This window comes from Chionomys nivalis, chromosome 9 (genome assembly GCF_950005125.1).
Source record: "Chionomys nivalis chromosome 9, mChiNiv1.1, whole genome shotgun sequence".
Taxonomy (NCBI): domain Eukaryota; kingdom Metazoa; phylum Chordata; class Mammalia; order Rodentia; family Cricetidae; genus Chionomys; species Chionomys nivalis.
In genome coordinates, this window is record NC_080094.1 from 51,982,439 (window position 1) to 52,008,263 (window position 25,825).

General features: G+C 40.9%; 1 protein-coding gene across 1 annotated transcript; it reads left to right on the forward strand.

The window, feature by feature from the left end:
• The first annotated feature begins 1,573 nt into the window (after nucleotides 1-1,573).
• Nucleotides 1,574-25,085, forward strand: Slc30a4 (solute carrier family 30 member 4). Its single transcript, XM_057781346.1, has 7 exons — nucleotides 1,574-2,330; nucleotides 9,540-9,686; nucleotides 16,994-17,147; nucleotides 18,454-18,658; nucleotides 19,285-19,390; nucleotides 20,247-20,381; nucleotides 21,032-25,085. Exons 1-7 carry the CDS (start codon nucleotides 1,940-1,942, stop codon nucleotides 21,184-21,186), a joined length of 1,293 nt encoding a protein of 430 aa, XP_057637329.1. The 5' UTR covers nucleotides 1,574-1,939; the 3' UTR covers nucleotides 21,187-25,085.
• Nucleotides 25,086-25,825: the final 740 nt, after the last annotated feature.

Consider the following 25,825-nt stretch of genomic DNA (forward strand, 5'->3'; position numbering starts at 1 on the left):
ATGAGGTAGTAGTTGTTTCTTCACAGTGCAAGAGCCCCAAGGGTGACAACAGGAAGCAGATGCAATGCCCTTTATGACCTAGTCTGTACGTCACAGCCCCTCCTGCCATTTCTGTGCAGTACAGGTCACACGCCATTACTAAGTGCTGTCCACAAGCGAGAGAAGGGGAACTGAACTCTCCTGAGGAGCGGGGCTGTCACAAAACTTAGGGACATACTGAAAATCACCAGTTTCTGCTGTCATCTCAGCACTTTCTCCAGAAGCCAGCAAGACAGGAGTCAAAACAAAACAGAACGCGTAACCCAGCCCTCCTCAACACAGCTTGCAGTAACTGTCCCCAAACAACCCGTGCTTTTGTCTCCACTGTTCTTGGAGCATCCACGCTCCTCCTTCCTTGAGGCTGTGTTCACGAGACTCTGACGACACTCCTGAAACATGGCAGACAATAAAACGGGCATTAAAATAAGACAACAACCTAATCCTGAGAAGTTTGGAGCAGAGGGAGGAAAGGAAATTCCCAGTGAGCTCTCTCCTTTGGCTATGACCAGTGTCCTGATTGGTAACATTCTAGGTAATAGTCTTCCCTTCCTGCTTTAGGGACCATAGGGTGTGTAGTTCAGGTTCCCTAGCTTGCTGTCATGACTGCAGCTCTGGGAGAATTGTGTGGAAATTTAGAAAGGAGAGATGACCCTGGAAAACAGAAGTAGCCAGTGCGCTCATTCACACATGACTCTAAGGTGTCAACAGTCTTCAGAACCAAATGCTTCATGCGATTTTTATTGTATTTTTGTGACTTGTAATTTGGTAAGCTATAAACTGTTTTTAAAGTACAGTCTTTTTGAAAAACCAGTAATAATACTAATACAGTCTTTGTAAACACTGGGAAAGTAGGAGCTTGCAGACCACCACTGGAAGGCTGGAGGTGTAGCTCAGTAGGTAGACCACTTACCTAACACGCATGAGGCCCTGGGTTAGATCCCAGGAATCTCCAAAAGGGAAAAAGTAGAAGCCAGGAATTTACACCTTAAAAGGAATTTTCTGACTGTTATCTTTAATCCTGTGCCTGGAGGACATTTGAGAATTTGATAAAAGATAAGGAAAAGAAGCTCACACAATTTTGGACAAAGAGCATAGCAGTGAACAACACAGAAGGAAGACACATTTGCTGAGAAACAGTAAACATAAGACAAGCCAGAGAACTACCGACCATCATAGTCTTGTCCTAGTCATTTGACCAAACTAAACAAATTTTATCAATTTGGCAAAAGAAAAGCTACCAAGATACCCACTTAGTAAGAAAGCCCTAAATGACGTTTCCCACCGGTCATCCATAACCAAGATCGGACCCGAGATTCCCCAGGCCCATCTCCAGTGGAGGGAAATTGCGAGCAGTGACACCCAGCCCAGGAGGGGGGCCTTTCCGCGACACACCCGAGGGCTCCGATCGCACCGGACCTCAGAGGAGAGGGGGCGGGGCTGGGAGAGCGGGGGCGGGGGGGCGCCGCGTGGCCACGCCCCCCTGCGCGCGCCCCCGAGTCGCGGGCGGCCTGCGTGTCCGCGCCGACCCCTCCCTCGCGCCTCACGGGCGGGCGCACGCGCCGCCTCGCGCAGGGGCCGGAGGAGGCCGAGCCTGTCAGACCCCGCGGCCGGCCTCCCCGAGCGGCGCGAGGCGGGCGGGCGGGCGAGCGCAGCGGCTGGAGCTCGGCCTCGATCCCGGTCCGGGACGCAGCAGCGCGAGCCGCCTGGGAGGGGGATGCGCGGCGGCGGCGGCCCGGGGTAGCTGAGCGCCGCGGGATCCCGAGCCACCCCGGAGCTGGCGCGAGGTCGGGGCGCGGCGGGTGGAGCGGGTCTCGTTCTCCTCACGATGGGCAGGGACGCGCGGCGCTGCCCTGAGGAGCCCGAGCGCCGGTGAAGGCGGAGCCGCCGGCCCTCCGCGGCCATGGCCGGCCCCGGCGCGTGGAAGCGCCTCAAATCCCTGCTCAGGAAGGACGACGCGCCGCTCTTCTTAAATGACACCAGCGCCTTTGACTTCTCGGACGAGGTGAGCGACGAGGGGCTTTCGCGCTTTAATAAACTTCGAGTCGTGGTGGCCGACGATGACTCGGAAGCCCAGGACAGGCCTGTGAACGGGGCGCACCCGGCCCTCCAGGCCGACGATGACTCCTTATTGGACCAGGACTTACCTTTGACCAACAGTCAGCTGAGTTTGAAGATGGACCCCTGTGACAACTGCAGCAAGCGGCGCGAGCTGCTCAAGCAGAGGAAGGTGAAGACCAGGCTGACCATTGCCGCCGTCCTCTACTTGCTGTTCATGGTCGGAGAGCTCGTGGGTGAGTGCTGTCGCCGCCACCCTGGCCCTTTATCCAGCTGGTAGCTACGCTTAACTTGAGGTGGGAACTTTGTTTTCAGGAAGCGAGTTAGGTGTGGAGAGACCTGTGCAGGGCTTGAAATGGCCACCCGATTCCAAAGTGCGGTTCCCTGGGCGTCCACAGAGAGCTTGTGGGGATATCTTGTGATTCCTCCAACAGTGTGCCGTCTCCTGTAGAGTTTAGAATCAAACTTGATTGTATATCATGTAACTTCTCTCTTTACAGATTCTGATGGGACACCGGGTTGCTCTCGGAACATCTAAAAATGATACGAATATTGCTTAGAATCCGAATTGTGGACGGTTAAGGGGCATTGCTGAAGACCATCTGTTTTCCCACATGGGGGTTCTGAAAGGGTTAATTTAGAAGGCCAACTTATTGGGGAATGGCAGAGTCACCTACAATACTAGACCTCCTACAGTTGGCTTGTTTGATTGTTTTATATATCATTTACTTTATATAACCAAAGGCTTTACAAAATTCAATCCTGCCAACTGGAAGTTTATTATTCTAAGGACAATCTAAGTGAGCTCGAGGGCTCCTCCACAGTTGCGAGAGCTTGTTTTCTTTCTCATTTTTTGATTATTTCAGATAATAATTTCTCACTCTCAGGTTGGTACCCCATTTTTGCTACCCCATTAGTTTACAGTCACCCCCTTCTATCCAAGGTGGAGTGGTTCCAGGAGTCCCCTCTACAAACCTGAATCTCGGGATGCCCATCCATAGGCACCTTATGTAAAGGTCCCTTGCATAAATGAAGCAGCCTGTGTTTGCATATGACCTACATAGGCACCCTTCTGTACTTTAAATTATTCGGAAATTACTTCGACTACAAAATACCATTGTTCTGTATTGTTTAGAGAGCAAGTCTATGCATGGTGAGTCCTGAGGCATGATGTTTTTCAAATGTTTTCCATCCATGGTTGATGGGATCCACGGATGGAGTACTTGCATATAGAGGGGACTGATGAACAGCTTCTTAGTGACAGATTAGGACGTGACATTAACAAGGGAGATGGCTCTCTCCCGGTGTCTCTTACAGTGAACTATGACAGCACGAGACCTGGCAACCCAGATTTCCAATGCTTGGGTGGAAGCTGTGCGTAGAGAATCAAGTTTGTCCCCTACCTCATGCCATACCATGCTTCCTCAGAGTGAGCTCACCTATGATGATCCTCTTTCTTTTCCTCAGGCCTGCCTTCCTCCTGCCCTTATGCCTTTCATACGACTTGATCCCCCAATGTTTTTCAAACTTTTGTTGACTTCACTGCAATAAGAAGTACACTGTAATAAGAAACATTACACATGCAAACATAGGTACTTGCCTTAGGTGTGTGCCTATCCACAGATCTGAGCATAAATATGTGCTGGGCAAACATAAATCTTATAGGTTATATTCTAATATCGTCAGTTATCTCTCAGCTAAGTCCATGGCCCACTAACCGCCTAGATGTGGCGCATCACCCACCTTGCAACTTTTTCAAGCCGGTTTACTTCATTTCCATTACATGTGTGTGTGGGGGGAGGATGAGTGTATGCACATGGCTGAGTGCAGGTGCCTAGAGGCAGCAGATCCCTGGAGCTGAGTTACAGGTAGCTGTGAACTCCCTGATGTGGGTGCAGTGAACAGAAATATTTACATGCCTTTTATTTGCTGACGTATAAGCTGACTGCCTAATACCTCAAACAGTGAATGATACAAAGTAGACACAGTAAATGAGCTTTTGTTGAATTTTTAATTACAGTTTTAATATCTCCCATATTGTATGCTGTTTATAATGAATTGTTATTCATTATACACACCCATTCTTTCTCACTGGGAACCTTCTTCCCAACACGGGTCCCACTTTCATGTCATTTTAGGGTCTGTGACGCCCTCAGTGACTTGTGAGCACTGGAGAAAAGTTACTTCTGAAGCATGGGCAGATGATCAGTGAGAACCCCGAGGAGAGAAGTGGCACCCTCTTCCCCAGAAACCATTAGCTGTCAGTAGTCCCTCGGGGAGAGGTGAAACCCGTGAATTCCTCTCTCTTCCAGATAAAATATTGACAGGCCCAATCTTGCCGCAGTCTTGTTAAGGAATCACGGTGGCACCAAGTCCATAGCACCGCAGCTGTGCCATATGCAGAAGGCATCTTTTGTGGCCCATTTCCCCACCCTCCAGCTCTGAACTCTTCCTCCCCCTCCTCCACATGTTCCCTAAGCCTCAGAGGAGGCGATATAGATCTTCCATTTAGGGCTGAACACTCTGAATTATTTTTTATGTTAGAGAATTCCAAATGTGTGAACTGTTAATGCAGAAATGGTAAGTTGTAGTAGAGCGTGATCTCATGACTTCAGCAGATGAAGTTCCAGGGACTTTCTCAAACTCGTGCAACTAAAATATCTTCAGACTTAGTGGTTTTTGAAGCTGATACTGAGTATTTGAAGTTAGTCGTGTTAATCATAATTTTCTCCCTTAAAATTACTCTAGATGTGACTTCTCTTAAATAATAATTAACATTTAATTGTCCTGACGCCTCTCTTCCAGAGTCTCTTATTTGGTTAATACTTTGCAAAAGCTACGTACTTTCCGATCTGAAACCCAAATATAGAAGAATCTTTTGTCAGTAATACAGAAATGATAGGAACCATAGTGCTCAGAATGTTATCTAGCCTTAGATCTAGTGGAGTGCTTATTAAAATATGTCCAGAGAACTTAGAAATAAATCATTTGTGTGGGAAGTATGAGCCAATAAAAAAAATACATAAAGATTTGGAAGAAGGGACTTGATTTTGAATCTAGGTTTGCCTCTGACTTGCTCAAGACATTGCAAGGGGTCCCTTCTTTTCTCCCTTCTGTTTGGCAGATCCTTTCTGGGTACTTACATGTTAGTTTGCATGCACTGTCCTACATGTTCTGGCTCTGTGATAGAAAGCAAGACTGTTATTATCTTAAGTTCTTGACCTAACATAGGAGAAAAACATTAAATAGCCAAGTGATTAAATTGTAAATTCAGTTATTAAGTTCTACGAAGAAAAAAATAGACATATTACCCAGTGGGATATAGTTTTGGCATGATAGGAACATTTAAAGCCAACAACAAAAAGGATATTAGGAATCATCCAAGCAAGGAAAACAGCATGTGCAAAGGTCCCCAAACTTTCCGTTCTTTTAAGAAACTGAAAGATTAGTGTAACTGGAGTGTAGTAGGCATGAAGGAAGGAGGCAGGAGGACCAGATAAACAAGTCCTGATAGACCACATTGAATGAGTGCAGTTTCTGTTCTAAGTACAATGGGAAGCCAGTGAAGGGCTTTACGTAGGAGGGTGACTTTTTACACGATCACTGCGGATGTTCTATGAAGAAAGGAATGGGGGTGCAAACATGGGAGCGGACTTAGAGAGCTTCTGATCAGAAACAAACCTGAGCAGATACAGAAAACTGCACAGCTGGAAACAGAATCTTGAGGGAAGGTAGACAGAACTGACTGATCTGGACGTGGGGGTTGAGGAGAGAGCAGGTCCAGAATGATCCTAAGTTTCTCATTCACCAGTTGGATACGTGGGTAACATCATTTATGAAGTGGAAAGAGGGTGCACAGCAAAACTGGGACATGGACTCACAGACTGTTTAAACATGTTCATTTTCATGCTTCTGCAGACGAGGAGAAATGTCTGGTGGACTATTAAATACAAGTCTGTGCTCCAGAAGACAGGCCAGCACAGTAGATATTGTCCCCAGAATAGGCAGAATTACTTGAGAGCCCATGTCTTGAGGACTTTTAACTTTAGAAAGGTAAGCAGGCAAACAGGTGTCCCAAAATCCAAGGAAATAAACTACATCAGTCCCCTCCCTTACTGTTGATATCACTGTCTATCGTTTTAATTGATTACAACAGCCATATCCAAAGTTATAAAATGGAAAGTTCAAGAACTAAATCACCCATGTTTTAAATTGTTCACTGTTGTAGGTACTAAGATGGGATCTTAGAGTCCTACTCCATCCTGCCCTGGATGTGAATCATCCCGCTGTCTAATGTATCCACTTGTGACTTTTATTATGGTGTATTCTTGCAGCTGTCCTATCTTATTAGTAATTATTCTGTTAGTTTCTTACTGTCCCCAACTAATAATTTAAACTTTATCATACACATACAATCCTTTATATGTGTATGAAAAATGTATGTACAGTATTTGGTACTAGACAAGATTCCAGGTGTCCAGTGACAATCTTGGAATACGTGCCTCGGGATAGGATGAGGAGGACTATAGTATTTCAAAGAGAAAATAAGACATTTTCTTAGAGGAAAAAAACTAAAATATCCTGTTGTAAGGAGGTCACTTGTTTGTTCCCGACTGCTCAGCCCCAAAATAATCACAAGGAAAAACATATTATTTGCAATACTGTTTGACCAATAGCTTAAGCATATTTCTGGCTACCTCATATCTTAAATTAACCCATCTCCATTAATCTTTTGTATCGCCACGTGACTGTGGCTTACCTGGTAAAGTTCCAGCAGCTGTCTCCAGTGGGGCTACATGGCTTCTGACTCCGCCTTCTTTCTCCCAACATTCAGTACAGTTTTCCTGGCCTAGTTCAACTCTGCCCAACAACAGGCCAAGGCAGCTTCTTTATTCACCAATGGTATTCACAGCAGAGGAATCCCATATCAATATCCTTTGAACTTGGTAACAGAAAGTCAGTATTTTACGTGTTTTTATTGCAACTAAAAACACATAAAGATATATATACACTAACTTTTAGATAAAGAACTGGTATATTTAATTTTGCCCTGTCTTAAAGTATATCTTTAACTGAACTAAAGGGATTTGGCTTGTTGGGGAAGGGATAGATCCACATAGATGGGAAAAATCTAAAGATGAGAAAAATAGCAAAACTCTTGGAAACTGGAAAAGAAACAGAGTTAACTGGCTTAGTACACTCAAGAAAGTCAACACGAGCTGAGGACCAACCCAGGTTACACTGCAGTAATGTGTCACAAGCTTTGCTGTACACCACAGTCACGAAGAGAACTCATTAAAACCCAAAGTACTGATCCCACCCTCAGAAGTTCTAGTAAGAGAGGCTTGGGATAGGACAGAGCATAAATGAATGTATGTATTCTGAGACAGTCTTGCTATTGTGTAGCCCTGGCTGGCCTGGAACTCACTATGTACACCAGGCTAGCTTCACATTCACTGAGATGCACTTGCCTCTTATCTCCTGAATGCTGCTATTAAAGGTTTGCTCCACTATGTCTGACCAGCATTTGCAATTTTTTGTTTGTTTGTTTGAGACAGGATTTCTCTGTGTCACAGTCTTCGCTGTCCTAGAACTAGCTCTTGTAGACCAGGCTGGCCTCGAACTCACAGAGATCCACCTGCCTCTGCCTCCCAAGTGCTAGGATTAAAGGTGTGTGCCACCACTGCCTGACCAGCATTTGCATTTTTATTGGAACCCAGGGACCCCTACAGGATCCAATATAAGACTACCGCACTAGAGCATCCTAAACAGGCCAGACTGGACCATGTCAGATGCCTCAAAGCATGTGTGTGTAAAGAAGGCTAAACTAAGGAAAGCTAATGAAAAACCTGTTTTAAAAACCAGTTATAATCATATAATTAGTATCCTGAGATAAGATCCTGTATCTGGAAAAGAAGAGGTTGTTCTGCAAAAGAAATTCAGGGTAAGCCGGGCAGTGGTGGCTCACGCCTTTAATCCCAGCACTTGGGAGGCAGAGGCAGGCAGATCTCTGTGAGTTTGAGGCCAGCCTGGTCTACAAGAGCTAGTTCCAGGACAGGCTCCAAAGCTAGAGAGAAACCCTGTCTCGAAAAAATAAAACGAAAAGAAAAAAAAAAAAAAGAAATTCAGGGTAAAGGAGGAAAAAACTGTTGAACAATAAAAGCCTTAACAGAACTTAAAAACAAACAAAAATCCAAAAACTCATAGAAAATTTAGAAAATGAGGGACAGGCATGGTGGTGCATGTTTTATATCAGTGCTTGGGAGGCAGAGGCAGGCAGATCTCTGAGTTCAAGGCCACCTTGATTTATATAGTGAGTTCCAGGTCAGCCAGGGCTACATAGTAAGACCCTGTCTCCAAAAAAGAAAGTGAGTCATTATTCTACTCTCCGATAACAGAATAAAATCAAAAGGTGAGAAAAGAAAGAGTATATATGTTAATGTACATGCATACATACATTCATCACTTGTGTGTTGTCCCCCACTTGTCCATGGGGATGTATTCCAAGATTCCTAATAGACACCTGGAATCACAAATTTCAAATTTTAATGTATATTATCTTATGTTGCATAACTGAATACTACACATTAGGTAATTTATAAAGCAGAAAAGTTTATTCAACTTGTGTTTCTGAAGACGAGGAAATTTAAAATCTAGAGGCTACATTTGTTGTGTGTGTGTGTTTTTTTTTTCATAGTCTCGAAGCAGTATTGAGTCACATGGTAAGGAAGATGTTCCTCATTCAGATCTCTTCTTTCAATAAAGCCACAGTCCTATTAAACTGAGGCCTTCCCCTTAGGGCCTCTCTTAACATTACCTCCCAATGATCAGTGTCGATTTCCAACATCTCAATACCTCGTAACAAGATGAAACACCAATATGAGTTGTGGTGGAGACATGCACGCTCTTACCAAGCACACACCATATTATTCCTATTTCATTGGTTACAACATATTTTCTAAATACCATTTTTTTGTTCCTCTCTTCAGGGATTGTTATCTATATTCAAAAACATAAGCTAAGCCAATGTTTACCCTTTGTGTGGAACTTATATTCACTGTATAGAACTCTTCAATGTCATTTCATGTTCAGCTCTTCCTGAATGTTTTCCTGCCTTGTTGCAGTATTCAGATACTGTAGTTATTAACTCACTATAACTAATTACTAAGTTGAGCAAAACTTGTCACCCCTCTTTTGTATGCAAAGACACCATTTTATATAAGGTACTTGAAACACAAAGATTTTGATACCCACAGGGGTTTCCGGAACCATCCCCATGTAAATTGAAAGATGACGTATATACTATTTTGCATAAAATTTTAGAATACTTTGATTCAGTTGTATCAGGATAGAAATTTAGCTCACAGTTATGTTTTGTAGGATGCTGTGCATTTCAAGTTTGATTGCTTACATTTTTTAGTTAATCTTCCTTCCCTTTCTCCCAGGTGGATACATCGCAAATAGCCTAGCAATTATGACAGATGCTCTTCATATGCTAACCGACCTTAGTGCCATCATACTCACTTTGCTTGCTTTGTGGCTGTCCTCAAAGTCACCAACCAGAAGATTCACCTTTGGATTTCATCGCCTAGGTATGTAACATAAGTTTCTTGAAAATGTTTGACTAATTTTTATCATAATTTGTTAAGAATCTACATTCTGTGATAAGACAGAGTTTGTGCTTCTTTGTAGAAAAGAAATGCTGAGGGCCAGTGGGAATGGTGGAGAGCTGTTACCCTCTTCTCTTTGTAGAAAGGAAACGCTGAGGGCAGTGGGAATGGGTGGGAGAGCTGCTACCCTCTTCTCTTTGTAGAAAGGAAACGCTGAGGGCAGTGGGAATGGTGGAGAGCTGCTACCTCTTCTCTTTGTAGAAAGGAAACGCTGAGGGCGGTGGGAATGGTGGGAGAGCTGTTACCTCTTCTCTTGGGGCTGTCACCGCAGTCTCTTACAGTGCCACAGTTTTCCTCTTCTTCGTGTAAAGCTGTTGACGGTGTGAAATCATTCTGGGTTTTCTTTATTTACAATGAGCTACAGCAGCAGGTTTATGTGGGGAGAGAGAGAGGGAGGACCGAAGCCTTGTTTCTAAATGTCTGGATTTATTTAATGTGAGCATGTCTCTTTACTCTAAGAGCTAATATACTCAGGATTTAATGAAACCACAATGCTGAAAGAAATCTCAAATCCTCAGGAGGAAAAAGATTCTCTTCCAAGGGGGCCATTCTAAAGACAGTTGTCCCCATCTACCTGCTTCCTTTCCGACTATGAATTACCTTAGGAATTGTCTTTGTTGATATGGCATTTCTTCCAACTCTTCAGGGATTGCACTGATATAAAGACTGTAGTAAGTAGAGCTGTTTGAGTATGGGGGCAGGAAGAGTTTGTACACGATATGATCGCTTAAGTCCTCAGCTAATATCAATGGCAAGATGATAGGACAGGTGTTGTTCAGAATGTTTGCTGAGCAGAGGTCACGGTCAGAGCCAGCTAGATGTGTCTTGAGAAGCATTTGGCTACAGCACTAATTCTATATAGTTTGTTGTTTTATCCCCTGATGCTAGAGGAATAGAAAGAATTCAATTAAAAATTTCCTTTGTACAAGCATCCAAAAAAAGCCCTTTACCTAGTTGTGATTCATTTTTAGCAGCTTCCTCCTACCTATGACAAAATCCGTGCCTTTTATTATTCACATCTTACTGCATTTTTAATCACATCCTATGAACTCTTACAGGAAAAGAACTAGCAAGTTCTAGAACTTGCTAGAAATGAGAATTTAAATTGAGGCATAAGAAAGACATGAATGAAGTGGTCAACATTGGTACTGTAGGTGTGGTATACAGAGTGATAAACTTATTGTAAGCTGTGTGACCAGAAACCAACCCAAAACAAGAAAGAGACATCTGGAGTGAGTCATAGTCTAATTGAACTCTTCCTTTTCTCTGGGAAGCGACTTAACCTGTCTTTGTATCTTAGTTAGAGTTTCTATTTCTATGAAGAAACACCATGGACACAGCAACTATTATAAAGGTAAAACATTTAATTGGGTTGGTTTACATTTTCAGAAGTTTTGTCCATTGTCATCATGGTGTGACATGGTGGTGTGCAGGCAGACATGGTCCTGGAGAAGTAGCCAAGTGTCCTACATCTTGACTTGCAGGCAACAGGAAGAGGTCTGAGACACTGAGTTTGATTTGAGCATGTATGAGACCTCAAAGCCTTCCTCTAACAAAGCCACACCTAATAGTGCCACTCCCTTTGGGGACCATTTTCTTTCAAACCACCACATTCCACTCCCTGGCCCCCAAAGGCTTGTAGCCATATCATAACACAAAAAGGCCTTCAGATCAACTTCAAAAGCCCCCATAGTATATCGCAATCTCAACCATGTTTTAAAGTCCAAAGTTTAAAGTCTTTTTTTTCTTAACTATAATCCCCTATAAAATCAAAATCAAAAAGCAGTTCACATTTAATGGCACAGGATACATTACCATTCCAAAACATAGGGAAGGGAGCATAGTAAGGAAATACTGGATCAAAGCAAGACTGAAAACCAGCTGGGCAAACTGTAGATGATGTGGGATTCCCCTCTGTATGCTGTAAATATCATTGGTTAATAAAGGAACTGCTTTGGGCCTATAGCAAGCTATAGGGGAACAGAGCTAGGAGGGGAAAACTAACTGGATGCTGGGAGGAGGAAGGCAGGGTCAGAGAGAAGCCACATAACCCCACCAGAGACAGACACTGAACTTTAGCTGGTAAGCCACAACCATGTGGCGGTACACAGATTAATAGAAATGGGTTAAATTAATATGTAAGAGTTAGCCAATAAGAAGCTAGAGCTAGCTAATGGGCCAAGCAGTGATTTAATTAATACAGTTTCTGTGTGATTATTTCGAGGCTAACCGGCCAGGAACTAACTAGTGGTGTCCTCCAACATCCAGACTCTACATCTCCTTGTCAAAATGCTCTTCAGATCTCCAATTCCTTTCAGCTTTGTTGTCTGCAACATACTTCTTTCTCTCGAGTTGGTTCTATTCCCTGTTAGCAGCTCTCCTGGGCAGGTATTCCACAACTCTGGAATCTCTAACATCTTGAGGCCTCCAAGACAGTCCAACTTCAACTTCACAGCTTCACACAATGACTTCTCTGGGCCTCCAATTCAGTGACACCCCTGACAGATGCTTGGCCTCGGTGGCTTTCTTTAGTCACAGTTTGGTTTTATAACCCTTTCTTTAGTCCTTGTCTCTAAGGTCAGAACCATATGGCCAAAGCTACCAAGTTCTTCTGCTTGCTGGAGCATGGCCCCCATGTTCAATTATATCTTCACCAGCTTTCTGTTTTTCACCTCCACTGCCTAAGCTTGACTGTCCTGAAACTGGATCTGTAGACTAGGCTGTCCTCACACTCAGAGATCTACCCGCCTCTGCTTCTCGCTAGTGCTGGAATTAAAGGTGTGTGCCACTTCTGCCAGGCTCTAAGCTTTTCTTTAATTCCTTTTCACAAGTTGGAAGCTTAGCTAGGTGGGATCTTTCCCTGAGGTTACCACTCCCTTTATTCCATTTCTTAATCAGTTTATCTCCTTGAACACAGAATTTAGCTCTATTCCACTTTCTCATCAAATATTTTTTCCTTGTTTAGCCTGCTCCTTTTCATTATATATCTTATTTAGAGTTAACACTAGTAACAACAGAATCTATACTAGGCTCTTTTGAGATTTCCTCTGCCAATGGAATTAATCCAAAATTCTTCACTTTAGCCTCAGACAAACTTTTCGAATAAGGGCAAAAAAGCAGCCACATTCTTCACCAAAGTATCACAAGAATGATTTCTAGGCAGCATACTAAAGTTATTCTCCTCTGAAATCTCTTGAGCCAGCCCTCACAGTTCAAATCACACTTGCACCACGGTCTTCTGTGCTCTTACTGGCATGGTCCATTAAGCAGCACTTAAAGTGTTCAACTGCTTTTCTAATCCACAGTCCCGAAGTCCATATTCCCTCAAACAAAAGTATGGTCAGGCCTATCACAGCAGTACCCTAGTCCCTGGTTCCAACTTCTGTCTTAGGGTTTCTATTGCTGTGGAGAGACACCATGACCATGGAAACTTTTATAAAAGGAAATCACTTATATTTTCAGAGGTTTAGTTCATTATCTTCATGGTGTGACTTGGTGTGCAGGCAGACATGGTGCTGGAGAAGTAGCTGAGTGTCCTACATCTTGACTTGCAGGCAACAGGAAGTAGTCTGAGACACTAGGTGTGTCTTAAGCATATATGAGACCTCAAAACCCACCTCTACAGTGACACATTTCCTCCAACAAAGCTGCTCCCACTCCAGTAAAGCTACATCTCCTACTAGTGACACTCCCTTTAGGGGATCATTTTCTTTCAAACCACTGCAATATGCATCTTGTCACTTTAAATAAAAAAATATTTTTAAGCAGTAATTATCTCTATTCCTGGTATTTTTCCAAACCTTGATTTATTCATAGTAAGAGAGCTTTTTTGTTTAATCAGAATAATCAATAATATTATTTGATTAGCATTTTAAGTCAGATAATATAATCTGTGTTTTGTACTTCTTGATTATAAATCATCAGATTTTCCTAAATATAATTTTAATGTTTGTGGCTTAAAAAATTTTAATTTAAAACATTACCATTAATTTTAAACATTATATATTCTTAAGATATATAAGAATAAAATGAAAAAATACCCTAAACCTCTGATTCATTCCACTTCTCAGATACATGCTTTCTATCTCTGTCTGTCTTGTAATCATTAATTTCCCCAATTTTTGTTTTTCTTGTTATCTACTTTTCTTTTAAAATGGATAAGTAGGTGGCTGTTATCTACACTGTGTATATAATATTTAACCTTTTAAGTATTATAAGTAGGTGTCTAGTATCCTCACTGTATATATAATACTAAATCTATCCCTTGCTGGATGTACATTTAACATGCCTTCATGTATGTGTTACAATGCAAAGCCTTCTAGATACCTTTGTATACCTGTACTTTCCTACTTGTAAAATTGCTAGATCAAGAAATATATGCATTTTAAGTTTTGATTAGCTTTACAATTGGCTTTCAAAAACAGTAAAACCTTATACCAAAGTAGGTCCTCTGAATGTGGGTGACAGTTGTATGTCTGGGGCAGTCTGTGGGGCCACTGGCAGTGGGACCAGGATTTGTCACTACTGTTTGAGCTGAGGTTTTGGACCCTGTTCTCTTTGGATGAATACTTTCCTCAGCCTAGATAGTGGAGAGGGCCTTGGTCCTATCTCAAAGCGATGTGCTAGACTTTGTTGACACCCATGGGAAGCCTTAGCCTCTCTAAGGAGTGGATGCGGTGTGGGAGGGAAAAGTGAAGGAAGTGGGATGAGGGGAGGGGGTAGGAACTGGTATTGGTATGCAAAATGAAAAAGTTTGTTTTTTAAAAAATAAATTAATTAGGGTATATACCCAACAACAGTATTGCTGGGTCTTAAGGTAGATTGTTTCCTAATTTTCTGAGAAATCACCACACTGACATCCAAAGGGGCTGTACTGGCTTGCACTCCCACCAGCAATGCAGCAGTGTTCCCTTTTCCCCACAACTTCTCCAGCATAAGCTGTCATCAGTGTTTTTGATCTTGGCTATTCTGACAGGTGTAAAATGGAATCTGAGTTGTTTTGATTTGCATTTCTCTGATGACTAAGGATGTTGAGATTTCCTTAAGTGTCTTTTAGCCATTTGAGATTCATCTGTTGAAAGTTCCCTGTTTAGGTCTGTACCCCAATTTTTTATTGGATTATTTATTCTTTTGATGACCAATTTCTTGAGTTCTTTGTATATTTTAGAGATCATCCCTCTGTCCAATGCGGGGTTGGTGAAGATCTTTTTCCATTCTGTAGGCTGCTGTTTTGTCTTGTTGACCATGTCCTTTGCTTTACAGAAGCTTCTCAGTTTCAGGAGGTCCTATTTATTAATTGTTTCTCTCAGTGTCTGTGCAACTGGGGTTATATTTAGGAAGCTGTTTCCTGTGCCAATGCGTCCAAGTGTACTTCCCACTTTCTCTTCTATGAGGTTCAGTGTGGTTGGTTTTTTGTTGAGGTCTTTGATCCATTTGGATTTGAGTTTTGTGCATGGCGATAGGTACCTATTTTCATTCTTCTACATGTTGATATCCAGTTATGCCAGCACCATTTGTTGAATATCCTTTCTTTTTTTCTATTTTGCTCAATCATACCACAAGGACATGTGCTCAACTATGTTCACATCAGCATTATTTGTAATAGCCAGAACAACCTAGATGCCCCTCAACTGAAGAATGGATAAAGAAAATGTGATACATTTATACAATGGAGTACTACACAGCAGAAAAAAATAATGGCATCTTTTCTTTTTCTGGTTTTTTGAGACAGGGTTTCTCTGTAATTTTGGAGCCTATCCAGGAACTAACTCTTGTAGACCAGGCTGACCTCAAACTCACAGAGATCCGCCTGCCTCTGCCTCCTGAGTGCTGGGATTAAAGGCGTGCACCACTACCACCAAGCTGATATCTTGAAATTTGCAGGCAGATGGATGGATCTAGGAAAAAAACCTATTAGGTGAGGTAACCCAGACCCAGAAAGACAAATATTATATGTATTCACTCATAAGTGACTTTTAGACATTAAACAAAGGAAAACCAACCTACAGGCCACAACCCCAGAAAAAATAGACAACAAAGAGGACCCTAAGAAAGACATACATGGATCTACATAGGAAGGTGAAAAAGACAAGATCTCCTGAGTAAATTCGGAGGTCACAGGAGGGGGTATAAGGGGAGAGAAGATAAAGGTAGGGAAATGGAGAAAAATGTAAAGCTCAATAAAAATAATAAAATATTTTAATTAGTTAACTAAAAAACAAACACATGCAATAATGTAAATAAAGAAATCAAATAATAAAAAGCTATCCATTTAATATTTACATTAATATTCTTGCTAACTTTAGAAATTATCAGACTTAAATTTATTTGCCAACTTAACAAGGATATAAGAATTTTGAGGGGCTGGAGAGATTACTAAGTGATTAAAAGCACTGACTGCTTCTCTTCCAGAGAACCCAGAACCCAAGCGCCCACACGGCACCCACAGCTGTCTATAGCTCCAGTCACAGGCTCCGATGTTCTCTTCTGGCCTCCGAAGGCACCAGACATACACATGACACACAGACATCCATGCAGGCCAAACACCCATACAAAGTAATAAAATACAATTTTCTTTTATTACATTTGTTATTGAGAATTTTTCCATTTCTTTCTATGACAGATTACTCTTTAGTTTCTTACTTCTTTTTAAAAATTCTTTTTCTTATCCAATCTTTTCTTTTAAGTTATTTATTTTGTTGTTGTGCTGTTGAGACCAGCTCTCCTATATCGCAGGCTGGCCACAGACTCAATATGTAGCTGGGGATGATGACCTTGAGTTTCCCATCCATTGACCTTACCTCATGAGTAATGGGATTGCAGGTGCACCAGCAGACCTGAATGAAGCCAGAAGTTGGCCCAGGGCTGTGTGCATGCCGAACTACCTCACATGCCTCTTGTTATGCTGTTAAGTTGTCTGTGGTTACATTTCCATTATTTTTCTAGTCTACGGCCATACCACCCCGAATGTGCCCGATCTTGTCTGATCTATTATTTTTCTATTTCAGTTTTACCTTGTGAATAGCCTGTAAATATACATAATTTGATAAATAAATAGAGGATTGAGATGAATTAGTTAAGGGTCTAGACAATTCAAGTTGTGAAATACTTAAGAAAAATGTTTTATGACAAAAATAACAGTGTTGTAAGTAAAAACTGAGCAGTGTTTAGTTGGTATGCAGTGTAACAGCTGTGCTGAAGATACATGTGTTTTCCATCTTCCCTTCTAGAGGTTTTGTCAGCTATGATCAGTGTGATGTTGGTGTATGTACTTATGGGATTCCTCTTATATGAAGCTGTGCAGAGAACAATCCATATGAACTATGAAATAAACGGTGACATCATGCTCATCACCGCAGCTGTTGGAGTTGCAGTTAATGTCATGTAAGCACAGTGTTTTCTCACATGCTGTAAGCGAAAAGACGATTGCATATGCATGCATTCAGACATAAAATAGTTTCAGATTCAAAATATAGTACATCAATTTTATTTATAAGTATAATAAAATGGACCGTGCTAAACTCATTAACTTGCCCATGTGTTTAACACTAAGGAATTTAATTATAGCCAAGTATGTTGTTTAATATTTAATAATCTTACATTAGCTACATCTTAAGTTTTTTGCATATATTTTATTTGTGTGCACATGCTATTGTGCACACATAGAGGTCAGAGGACAACTTATAGGAGACATTTCTCTCTTTTGACCATGTAGGTTACAGGAATCAAGCTCAGGCTGTCAAACTTAGCAGCAAGCACATTTACCTGCTGAGCCATATCACCAGCCTGTTAGCTAGCTTTTAGAATCATTTTTCTTCCTCAAAACTACTGAAATATGTTATATACTTAATCATTTAGAGCAGAAGTTAGCAGACTTTCTGTAGAGAATAGACGGGGTTATAGGCGGAGCTTAGTGATAGAGCCCTCCCTAGCATGCATGAGGCCCTGGGTTGATTCCCACACTTCTAAAACAACAAGAAGCCTAGTTAGTGAGTCTTTGAGAGCTACACGTGTAAAGCAATGGAACCCTGATGTTAACAAAGGCAGCCATATTCACTGTGTGAATACATATGCCTGTATTCTAATAGAACTTCATCTTTAAAAAACATAGCCAAATATGGTCCAGCTGCCTCAGTTTACAAATCACTGTCTCATGGCTTCTATTCAAATTTAGAATAAAGATCAGAAGTCCCTACAACCACCTTTTAAAATAAAACCCTGTGCAGCCCCCCATTTGCCTTAGCACTTCTTACTTTCCTTATTTTGGCCACAATGCCATCCTTTTCTCAAGTGCATGGAGTGCATTTTCATTTTAAGCCTTTGCCTGCTGTTCTTCCTAGAATACATCCACCATCTGCTCCTGACTTCTGTAAGTCTCTGCTCAAATGATTCTGAGAGAGCTCTTCTGTGCCACCCCACCCACCTACCCCATCACCTGGCCCCTCATCTTCCATACTTCTACAAAGCTGTATACATTCCAAAGCATTTCACATTAACTGGCTGTGTGCTTGCACTTCTGATGTCCCATGCAGATCATAAGCTCTATGAACCTACAACAAATTTTCTGTGTACCAGTTGCTTTCATCTTTCTTAAATGACTGTTCTGCATTGCTCCATTACTGTCTGAGTAGTAATAGATGTTCTCTCAATAATTTTAGAGAAATAATATGTTTTCTTTCATTTTTAACAGAATGGGGTTTCTGTTGAACCAGTCCGGTCACCACCATTCCCACTCCCATTCCCACTCCCTGCCTTCAAATTCTCCGACCATGGTATCTAGTGGACACAGCCATGGGCAGGACAGCTTGGCAGTGAGAGCTGCATTTGTACATGCCCTGGGTGATTTGGTACAGAGTGTTGGTGTGCTTATAGCTGCATACATCATAAGATTCAAGGTAAAATGGTGTGCTTTCTACTTCAAACGTGTCTAATGCTTAGTTTAAAAGCTAGTTGTCCTTTATCAGTGTACTGGACACTAATGCCTTTCTACTTATTTTTCACTGGTGTCAGATTAATTGGCCATCAGTATAGTTACTTACTGTCAGTAGCACAATGATGTCACCTTACTAGCTGATTTACCCGTAGTGGGCTTTGATAACACCTTCACTGTAAAGCTCGCTGTTAACCCTTGTCACCAAACCACTGCATGAGCTGTGCGCTGAGGTTCTCATCTTTGCAGCAACTCTAAATTTTAATTCTGTTCTCTCCAGTGAGTATTTCAATCCAGATGGCTGATACAGTTCTTTCCAGCTTCCGTATGTTATGCTTCTGAGTTCAGAATTCAGGGAAGGCACAGAGGAGAATAGACAGAATGACCAAACTTCCAGAAAAGGCATACGAGGCAAACCATTTGAAAAATCTTAAGAGTGAGGATGTTTCTCAGTTAGTGTCCAAGTTTTAAAAGTGTTTTCCAATCCTGTCAAAGAAAGATAAAGAACGGGGCTGTGTGCCTTGCTTACTTTATAGTGTTTTAATGTCAGTCTCTGTTTAATCACACAACTTTCATCTGTTTGCCTTTTAGCCAGAATACAAAATTGCTGATCCCATCTGTACATATATATTTTCATTACTTGTGGCTTTCACAACGTTTCGCATCATATGGGACACAGTAGTGATAATACTGGAAGGTAAGCACTCATTAACGCCCCACTGTGGATTTACCCCTCCCTAGTGGAGATCCAGCTAGGGGATTGCTCTGGATAGGAGCCATGTCTGGTGTTTTACTGATACTCTCTTGTACATAGCAAACAAGAAGCAGTGCAGTCCCTTGGCCATGCACTTCACCCTTTCAGGGTAAAGCAGACAGTTGAGTGAATTGACATTTACAAACAAAAAAAGTATGTAAACATTGTATACATGACATTCAGTGTCATGCTACTAATAAACTGTAAAGCTAGGATAAAGTGCAGCTTCTGATTCTTAATGCACTTATACCTTGTGGTTTATTTAATTCCTTCATGCTATTTAATTTGTGACTTTGTTATATTTTTTGACATTCTTGTCTTACTGGAAAGCATGTCTAAGCATGAAGAGAAAAGTTCTCAGCAATAATTTATCATTATTAACTGTTCCTAAGCTGGGCATAGTAGCACATGTCTGTAATCCCAGCACTCAGGACTCAGGAAAGTAGATCTCTGTGAGTTCAAGGTCAAGCTGATCTACATAGGAGAAGTCCAGGCCAGCCAGGGCTACAAGGTAAAACCTTGTTAAAAAGATTTTTTTCTAACCTAACTTATTAAGGTTAAGCTAAATATTGTAAATTGATTGCTACTCCACTTTAGTGAGAATTAACATTTTTAAAGTATGTATTGATTCTTGTATATTACCTATATTTTTATAAGAATGTCTGTAATTTATTTTAAAGTGTAAACAAAGCTTCAAATTCATTGGAATTAAATTTGGCAAAACCATTTGTTTTCTTTAAATGTAATATAAGATTTCCTACCAAAGTAAACTTACAAATTATATGTTCCAAACTAATAGGTGTACCAAGCCACTTGAATGTAGATTATATCAAAGAGTCGCTGATGAAAATAGAAGATGTCTATTCTGTGGAAGACTTGAATATCTGGTCTCTCACTTCGGGGAAATCCACTGCCATAGTTCACATGCAGCTAAGTATGTTGCTGATGGGATTCAAAGGTGTCTGATTTTGGAACTAACATCTGAGCTTGTCATGTGTCTGAAGACTTTTCTGATAAAAAGACTTAGTGGAGAGTAAGGCTCTTCAAAAGATGAATTTCAGGTTCAAAGGGCTGGGAAGATAGCTTGGGGTAGAGCACTTGCATGAGATCCTGTGTTCAATTCCCAGAACTCCAAATAAAGAAATAGTAGCATTTATTATTTTTTTTGTAATTCTTTGAGAGAAGATACTACAAATTGATATCTACCTGCATTTTAAAGGTATTACATACTTTTGCTGTGCCATCTTTTATACAATAAAAACCACACTCTTGTTTAAATCATTTCAGAGACTGATGGCTTTTTAAAATCAAAATAATATATGCATTTGGTTCTTTCTTAAGGATCATAAGGTCCTTAAACAAGAGGCTTGTATTCAGCATTCTCTCTTTTGAGCATGGAAAGACTGAGATCGTGGGAAGCCATTCTGGGCTATGTATGACTTCTACAGCAGAAGGGCTTAAGAGAGGGGGGCATCAGACTGATGAGTGTATGGTTACAGTGTACTGTTGTTTCTTCTCTGAATCTTGCTTACTAATAATATAGCAGTGTACAATAGATAATGTGATATTTTCTTGATATTGCAGTTCCTGGAAGTTCATCTAAGTGGGAAGAAGTACAGTCCAAAGCTAAGCATTTATTACTGAACACATTTGGCATGTATAAATGCACTATTCAGCTCCAGAGCTACAGACAAGAGATGAACAGAACTTGTGCAAATTGTCAGAGTTCCAGTACCTGATTCTATGTACTTGGGGTCTACAGCCTTATTTATCCTACAGTCACAGACTTGAGAGCAATAAACGTATACTAATGGAGTCCCTGACAGCTGTGTACATGTCAAGCACCGGTCTCACAAAAACAGTCCCTCCAATCTGACTGATAATTGCATGATTTTCGAGTGAAGTTTCCGAAGTACTGTTTACAGAGTAAGCTGTAGCTCTGCAGATACCTCATAGAAGACCGTTCAAGACCGTACTTCATTCATTTGACAAAATACCCAAGATGCACAGGAAGACTCAGAATTCAGTATTTTCATCTAAAACTACTTTTTACAGACCTGTCGTATGAAGTCAGTGCTAGCAAACTCAGTGTTGAATTATTTGGGATTTTTGTGTCTGTGTAATCTTGGCATCTAGTTTCTGGAATTGTGTTCTCTTTTTATAAAAATCAGCCCTCAACAGATTTCAGAAAGTAATAATATCCAGAAAATGGAATAAGCATGTATTCCTAAGTGTTTCAGAACTGTTTTATTTCACAAATAACTCTTAATATTATTGTTAGAGTCATAATTTATAAGCAAATTTTCCGGATCTTACTGGGTTTTGAATCTCAATGTTTTGATTATTTGTAATCGTACCAGAAATATTCACATAATGTGGTCATTATCATTAAATTATTTAGGAAATTTTTAATATAGCTCTGAATAACAGACATTAGATTTAACCTTAAATCACCTTACCATATGATGATCTAAACCAGAGGAGCAAGCAGTGGAGTGTGAAGGTTTGCATTTCTGTCCCCTGCAAATCACTCTGTGCTTTATGTAGAATTGTCTTACAAATAGTAAGAGACAAAGCTCCTCTTTAAAGAACTGCCAGCATTGTTAGTAATCGTTTGCTTAGTACCCTGTTCTCATGTCTACACCAGGTCATCTGTATGCATCTTTCAGTGACCAATAGAGTACCTGAGTTTATTAATGCCCACCATGCAGAGTACCCTGTTACTCCAGAGAGAATTTCTGTTTTATGATATGGGCTAGGGGGTTCTCTGTACATTACAGAAACCCCCAAAGTACAATCTTGAAGTTTTATAATAGTGCCATAGTATAAAAATACAGAGGGGTTAGGTGGAGAAAATACTCTGAGAAAGCAGAAAGTAAAGGGTTTTGTTTTTATTCTTGTTTTTTTTTCTTGTCATGTATGTGTGTGCATAAAAATAAACTGAAATAAGGATGGATGTTAAAGCTCTGTCTAGGGAAGAAGCAAATATTTCCAAGCTTAAGGGAACATGATTGGCAGAAGTTTGTTAAAGAGATAGTCATAAATATCATTTTTCATTTCCAACAGTTGTTTGAGACAATCTCTTTTCAGCATAGACACTTCATATGGTCCTTGGCTCGTCAGAGAATCAAGAGTAGAGTAACAGTGTCCCAAACAAGTTGTGAATTGAAATCCTAGAAACCCAAATGATGTGTAAATGAAGAGTGGGAAATAGGTATTATCTTCTTACTTCAGACTTTCCCTACGTGTAAAACTAAGGAAATCCGGATTCACCCATTGGAAATTGATATTATCAAAAAATAGCTGTTGTTACCTAATAAAACCCAGTAGTATTTGTTGAATTCAAACAAAAGAGGAAAGTTAACTTTGTTGAATTTTTATTGTAAGTCCATTTATAAATGTTTAAATTTCAAAATTTTTAGACAATAAACTAAATAAAGCAGTGATAACCATATGAATAAGTAGCAGGCATTTAAGTGGCTGCCTGGGCATGTGTGGCCTTTAGGTATCTAGGAAAGAAAGGGAAAATGTACATTTTGTACTTAACATTTACCATACCATGAGTTTCTTATAGGCATCCTTTATCACAATGTGGGCATATCTAGATTTTCGTAGTGACTTGTTCCTTAAGTTATTTGATAAGACAGCCTAAAAATCTATTTGAATATTGAAAGGGGTTGTTTTTTAAAAAATACAGAAACACTGAAAACTTGCGAATCTTAACTATCCTGTTCTACTTAAAGTGGGGTGTGCCTGAAGTTTCTGTGCTTTATTATTGCAGCAAGAGCTAGACCTTGTACTTTACTGGTTCCCCATGATGGAGAACTGGTAGGTTTTACTTTTTAATTTGTCAGTATCCACAGAGGAGGACATTAACTCAGCAGTTACTCCAGGGACTACACAGCTGTGGGGTTTGGGCTGTCCTTCACTGCTGAGCTGTGGATGCTCTTTGCTCTGTGAAATGAGGGTCTGAATTGGAGAGATGTGGTGCTGGTTTTGCACTGGGAAACATCACAACATAAAAACTTGGCAGTTCTCCACTGCAATACATCTACCGAATATTTGCAGATAATCAGTTACTGTAGACATTAACTTGTGTTTCACAACGCTGGCCCCTACCGTCTTTTGTTTACTAATTTTACTATTACAATTTACTATTGTCTGACTAATGATTTTGCTGCCTTAACAAGAGTAACGAGAATGCAGTGAATAAGACATACTTGATAGTCAGAACCTGGAGAATTGTGATTCTTACATACAGCTGTATTGTTTCCATGGCTACAGGTCCTGATGTGAGCAGAGATCTTCATAGCTCCCATCAGCACTGTTTGCTGGATCACTGGATTTCTTAGTTTACTGTATTTCTTTTTAGTTTGGGGTTGGGGCTTTACTTCTCTCTAAAGTGTTTCCTGATTATGAATTCTTTAGCCCATGTGGTTCACCTGTCAGTCTTTAGGCGATCCTTCCCAGAATGGACACAGGCAAGATCATGTAGATGCACCACTTCTCTCTCATTTTTCAGAGAGAGCTTTCCAGGTGAGAAAGGTTTTATAACAGCAGATCATCCCCTGCCTAGATTTCTGCACACTGAACTTAGTAGAGCATATGAGACAGAAATAGACTGAGCAGCCACTGGGAAGGACTTTGGGTTTCTCAAAATGCCAGTCAGCACTCTTGGAAATTTTGACTCTGAAGCACGCAGTTCAGCTGCATTTGGCTTTATCCTTGGCTGAATCCTTGGTTCATCATCATAAAATGCTTTTATGGAATCTGAACCCTTTTGAAGTACAGTTTTAGGCAGTTTTGCTGTTGACCACCTTGTGTGTAGCCAGAGTTACAGAATGTATCCCTACATATGAGATGAGTTCATCTGGTCTTAGTTATACATGAACAATGACATCTCCCTAGATACTGTGCTGAGGGAAGCAAGTCTGACCTCCAGGTGTCACCTAACGTCTCTGCAGCCAGAGCATCATTGCACACTCCAGCCCCAGGGCTGTCAGATGGGTCCTGCAGGCCGGCCTTTCAGATTTGATTTGGCAGTTAGATACATTGTGATGTTAGTGGGCGCTGCAGACTGGAAAGAAGAAACGGGATTCCTCAGTGTTACAGGGTCTCCGTTTATCAAGCCAGTCACTGAGTTCTTGGTTTCAAAAGGTTTGTGGGGAAACAACAGTCATTTTCTGGTTTTTGTTAAGATTGGTAAATGTTTTTGGAGACTTTGACAGCTAAATCCTTGACAGTGTCAATTTAAATAGTGCCATCAAGAATATTCTGGAATAAATGCAGCACAAAGTTGAAATGTGCCAATATGTCCCTTTTCTACCTAGAAGATACCTTGTACTTGGAAAGTGTCTGCCTCTCTAAATATGTGACTAAATAAGCCATATCACGGTTTAAGAAATTGTATATACTTGCCTGTACAGCCCTCCAAAAACCAAGTATTTTGCATATGATTGATTTTAGAAAGATTTTGAAGTTGGCGTTTATCTGTGTAATGAAGATCAGGTTCTTTGTATATGTACTGTATTTGCCACTTTCAAATGAAATTTCGTATATGATTATTAAATAAAGTGTTGTTTTGCCTTGTGGTTTATTAAAAACAAGATGTACAGTGCCCTAAACTTTTGCTATTTTTATTGATTAATTAATGGTAAAAGGCCTTAAAGCATACCATCTAGCTTTGTAGTCTCAAACTGCAATGCACTCTTAAGTATTTAAGAAGTAAAAACCATTTGTTTATAAATTGTCTAGATAAGACAGGATATTAAAGAACCTTTTTCTTCTGGTGCCAATCACTTGTGATGCCCCTCCATTAACAGAAACCTGCAAAAGGGACAGAAACTACATGAAAGTCAGATGAGTAGTGTGAAGAAGCCCTGAGCAGAATAATAAGCCTCTCCAGTGTTTGGGGCCAGCTATAAACCCTCCCTGGCCAAGTCTTGCCTGCAGTCATTTTTGTTTGACCCAAGAGCTCAAAGTGGGGTTTGCATCTCTAAATGTTATTTATCAGTGCAATATTTCATGATGCGAAGATTAAGTTCCAGTGGCCATCATGTTCCTGTGAAAATGGGTCCTTATGCAGCTACATTCCCACGGCTGCTCTCATGCTACAGCGGCAGAGTTGAGTGGCTGTGATAACACTAAACTTTTACTGTGGGAACTTTGTAGGAAAAGTTAGCCATGTTCTGGGGTAGACTGCTGTCCTTTTGCAAGGCTGGAACAGCATATGTGATTTGAGGCTCCCACTTGGAAGTTTATGGAGCTGGTGAAACTGGAGCATCTTTCACAGCTAGGTCTTTCCTTGACTTTATTCCCTTTTGGGTCTGGGGCAGAAATAGCCACATAGCATCTCAGTGATCTTTCCAAGTCTCCACC

Coding starts and splice junctions, on each gene's coding strand:
- Slc30a4 (XM_057781346.1), top strand. CDS start 1,940: ATGGCCGGCCCCGGCGCGTGGAAGCGCCTCAAATCCCTGCTCAGGAAG. Junction 9,687..16,993: donor CTTTGGATTTCATCGCCTAG/GTATGTAACATA, acceptor CTTCCCTTCTAG/AGGTTTTGTCAGCTATGATC. Junction 19,391..20,246: donor AGTAGTGATAATACTGGAAG/GTAAGCACTCAT, acceptor CCAAACTAATAG/GTGTACCAAGCCACTTGAAT.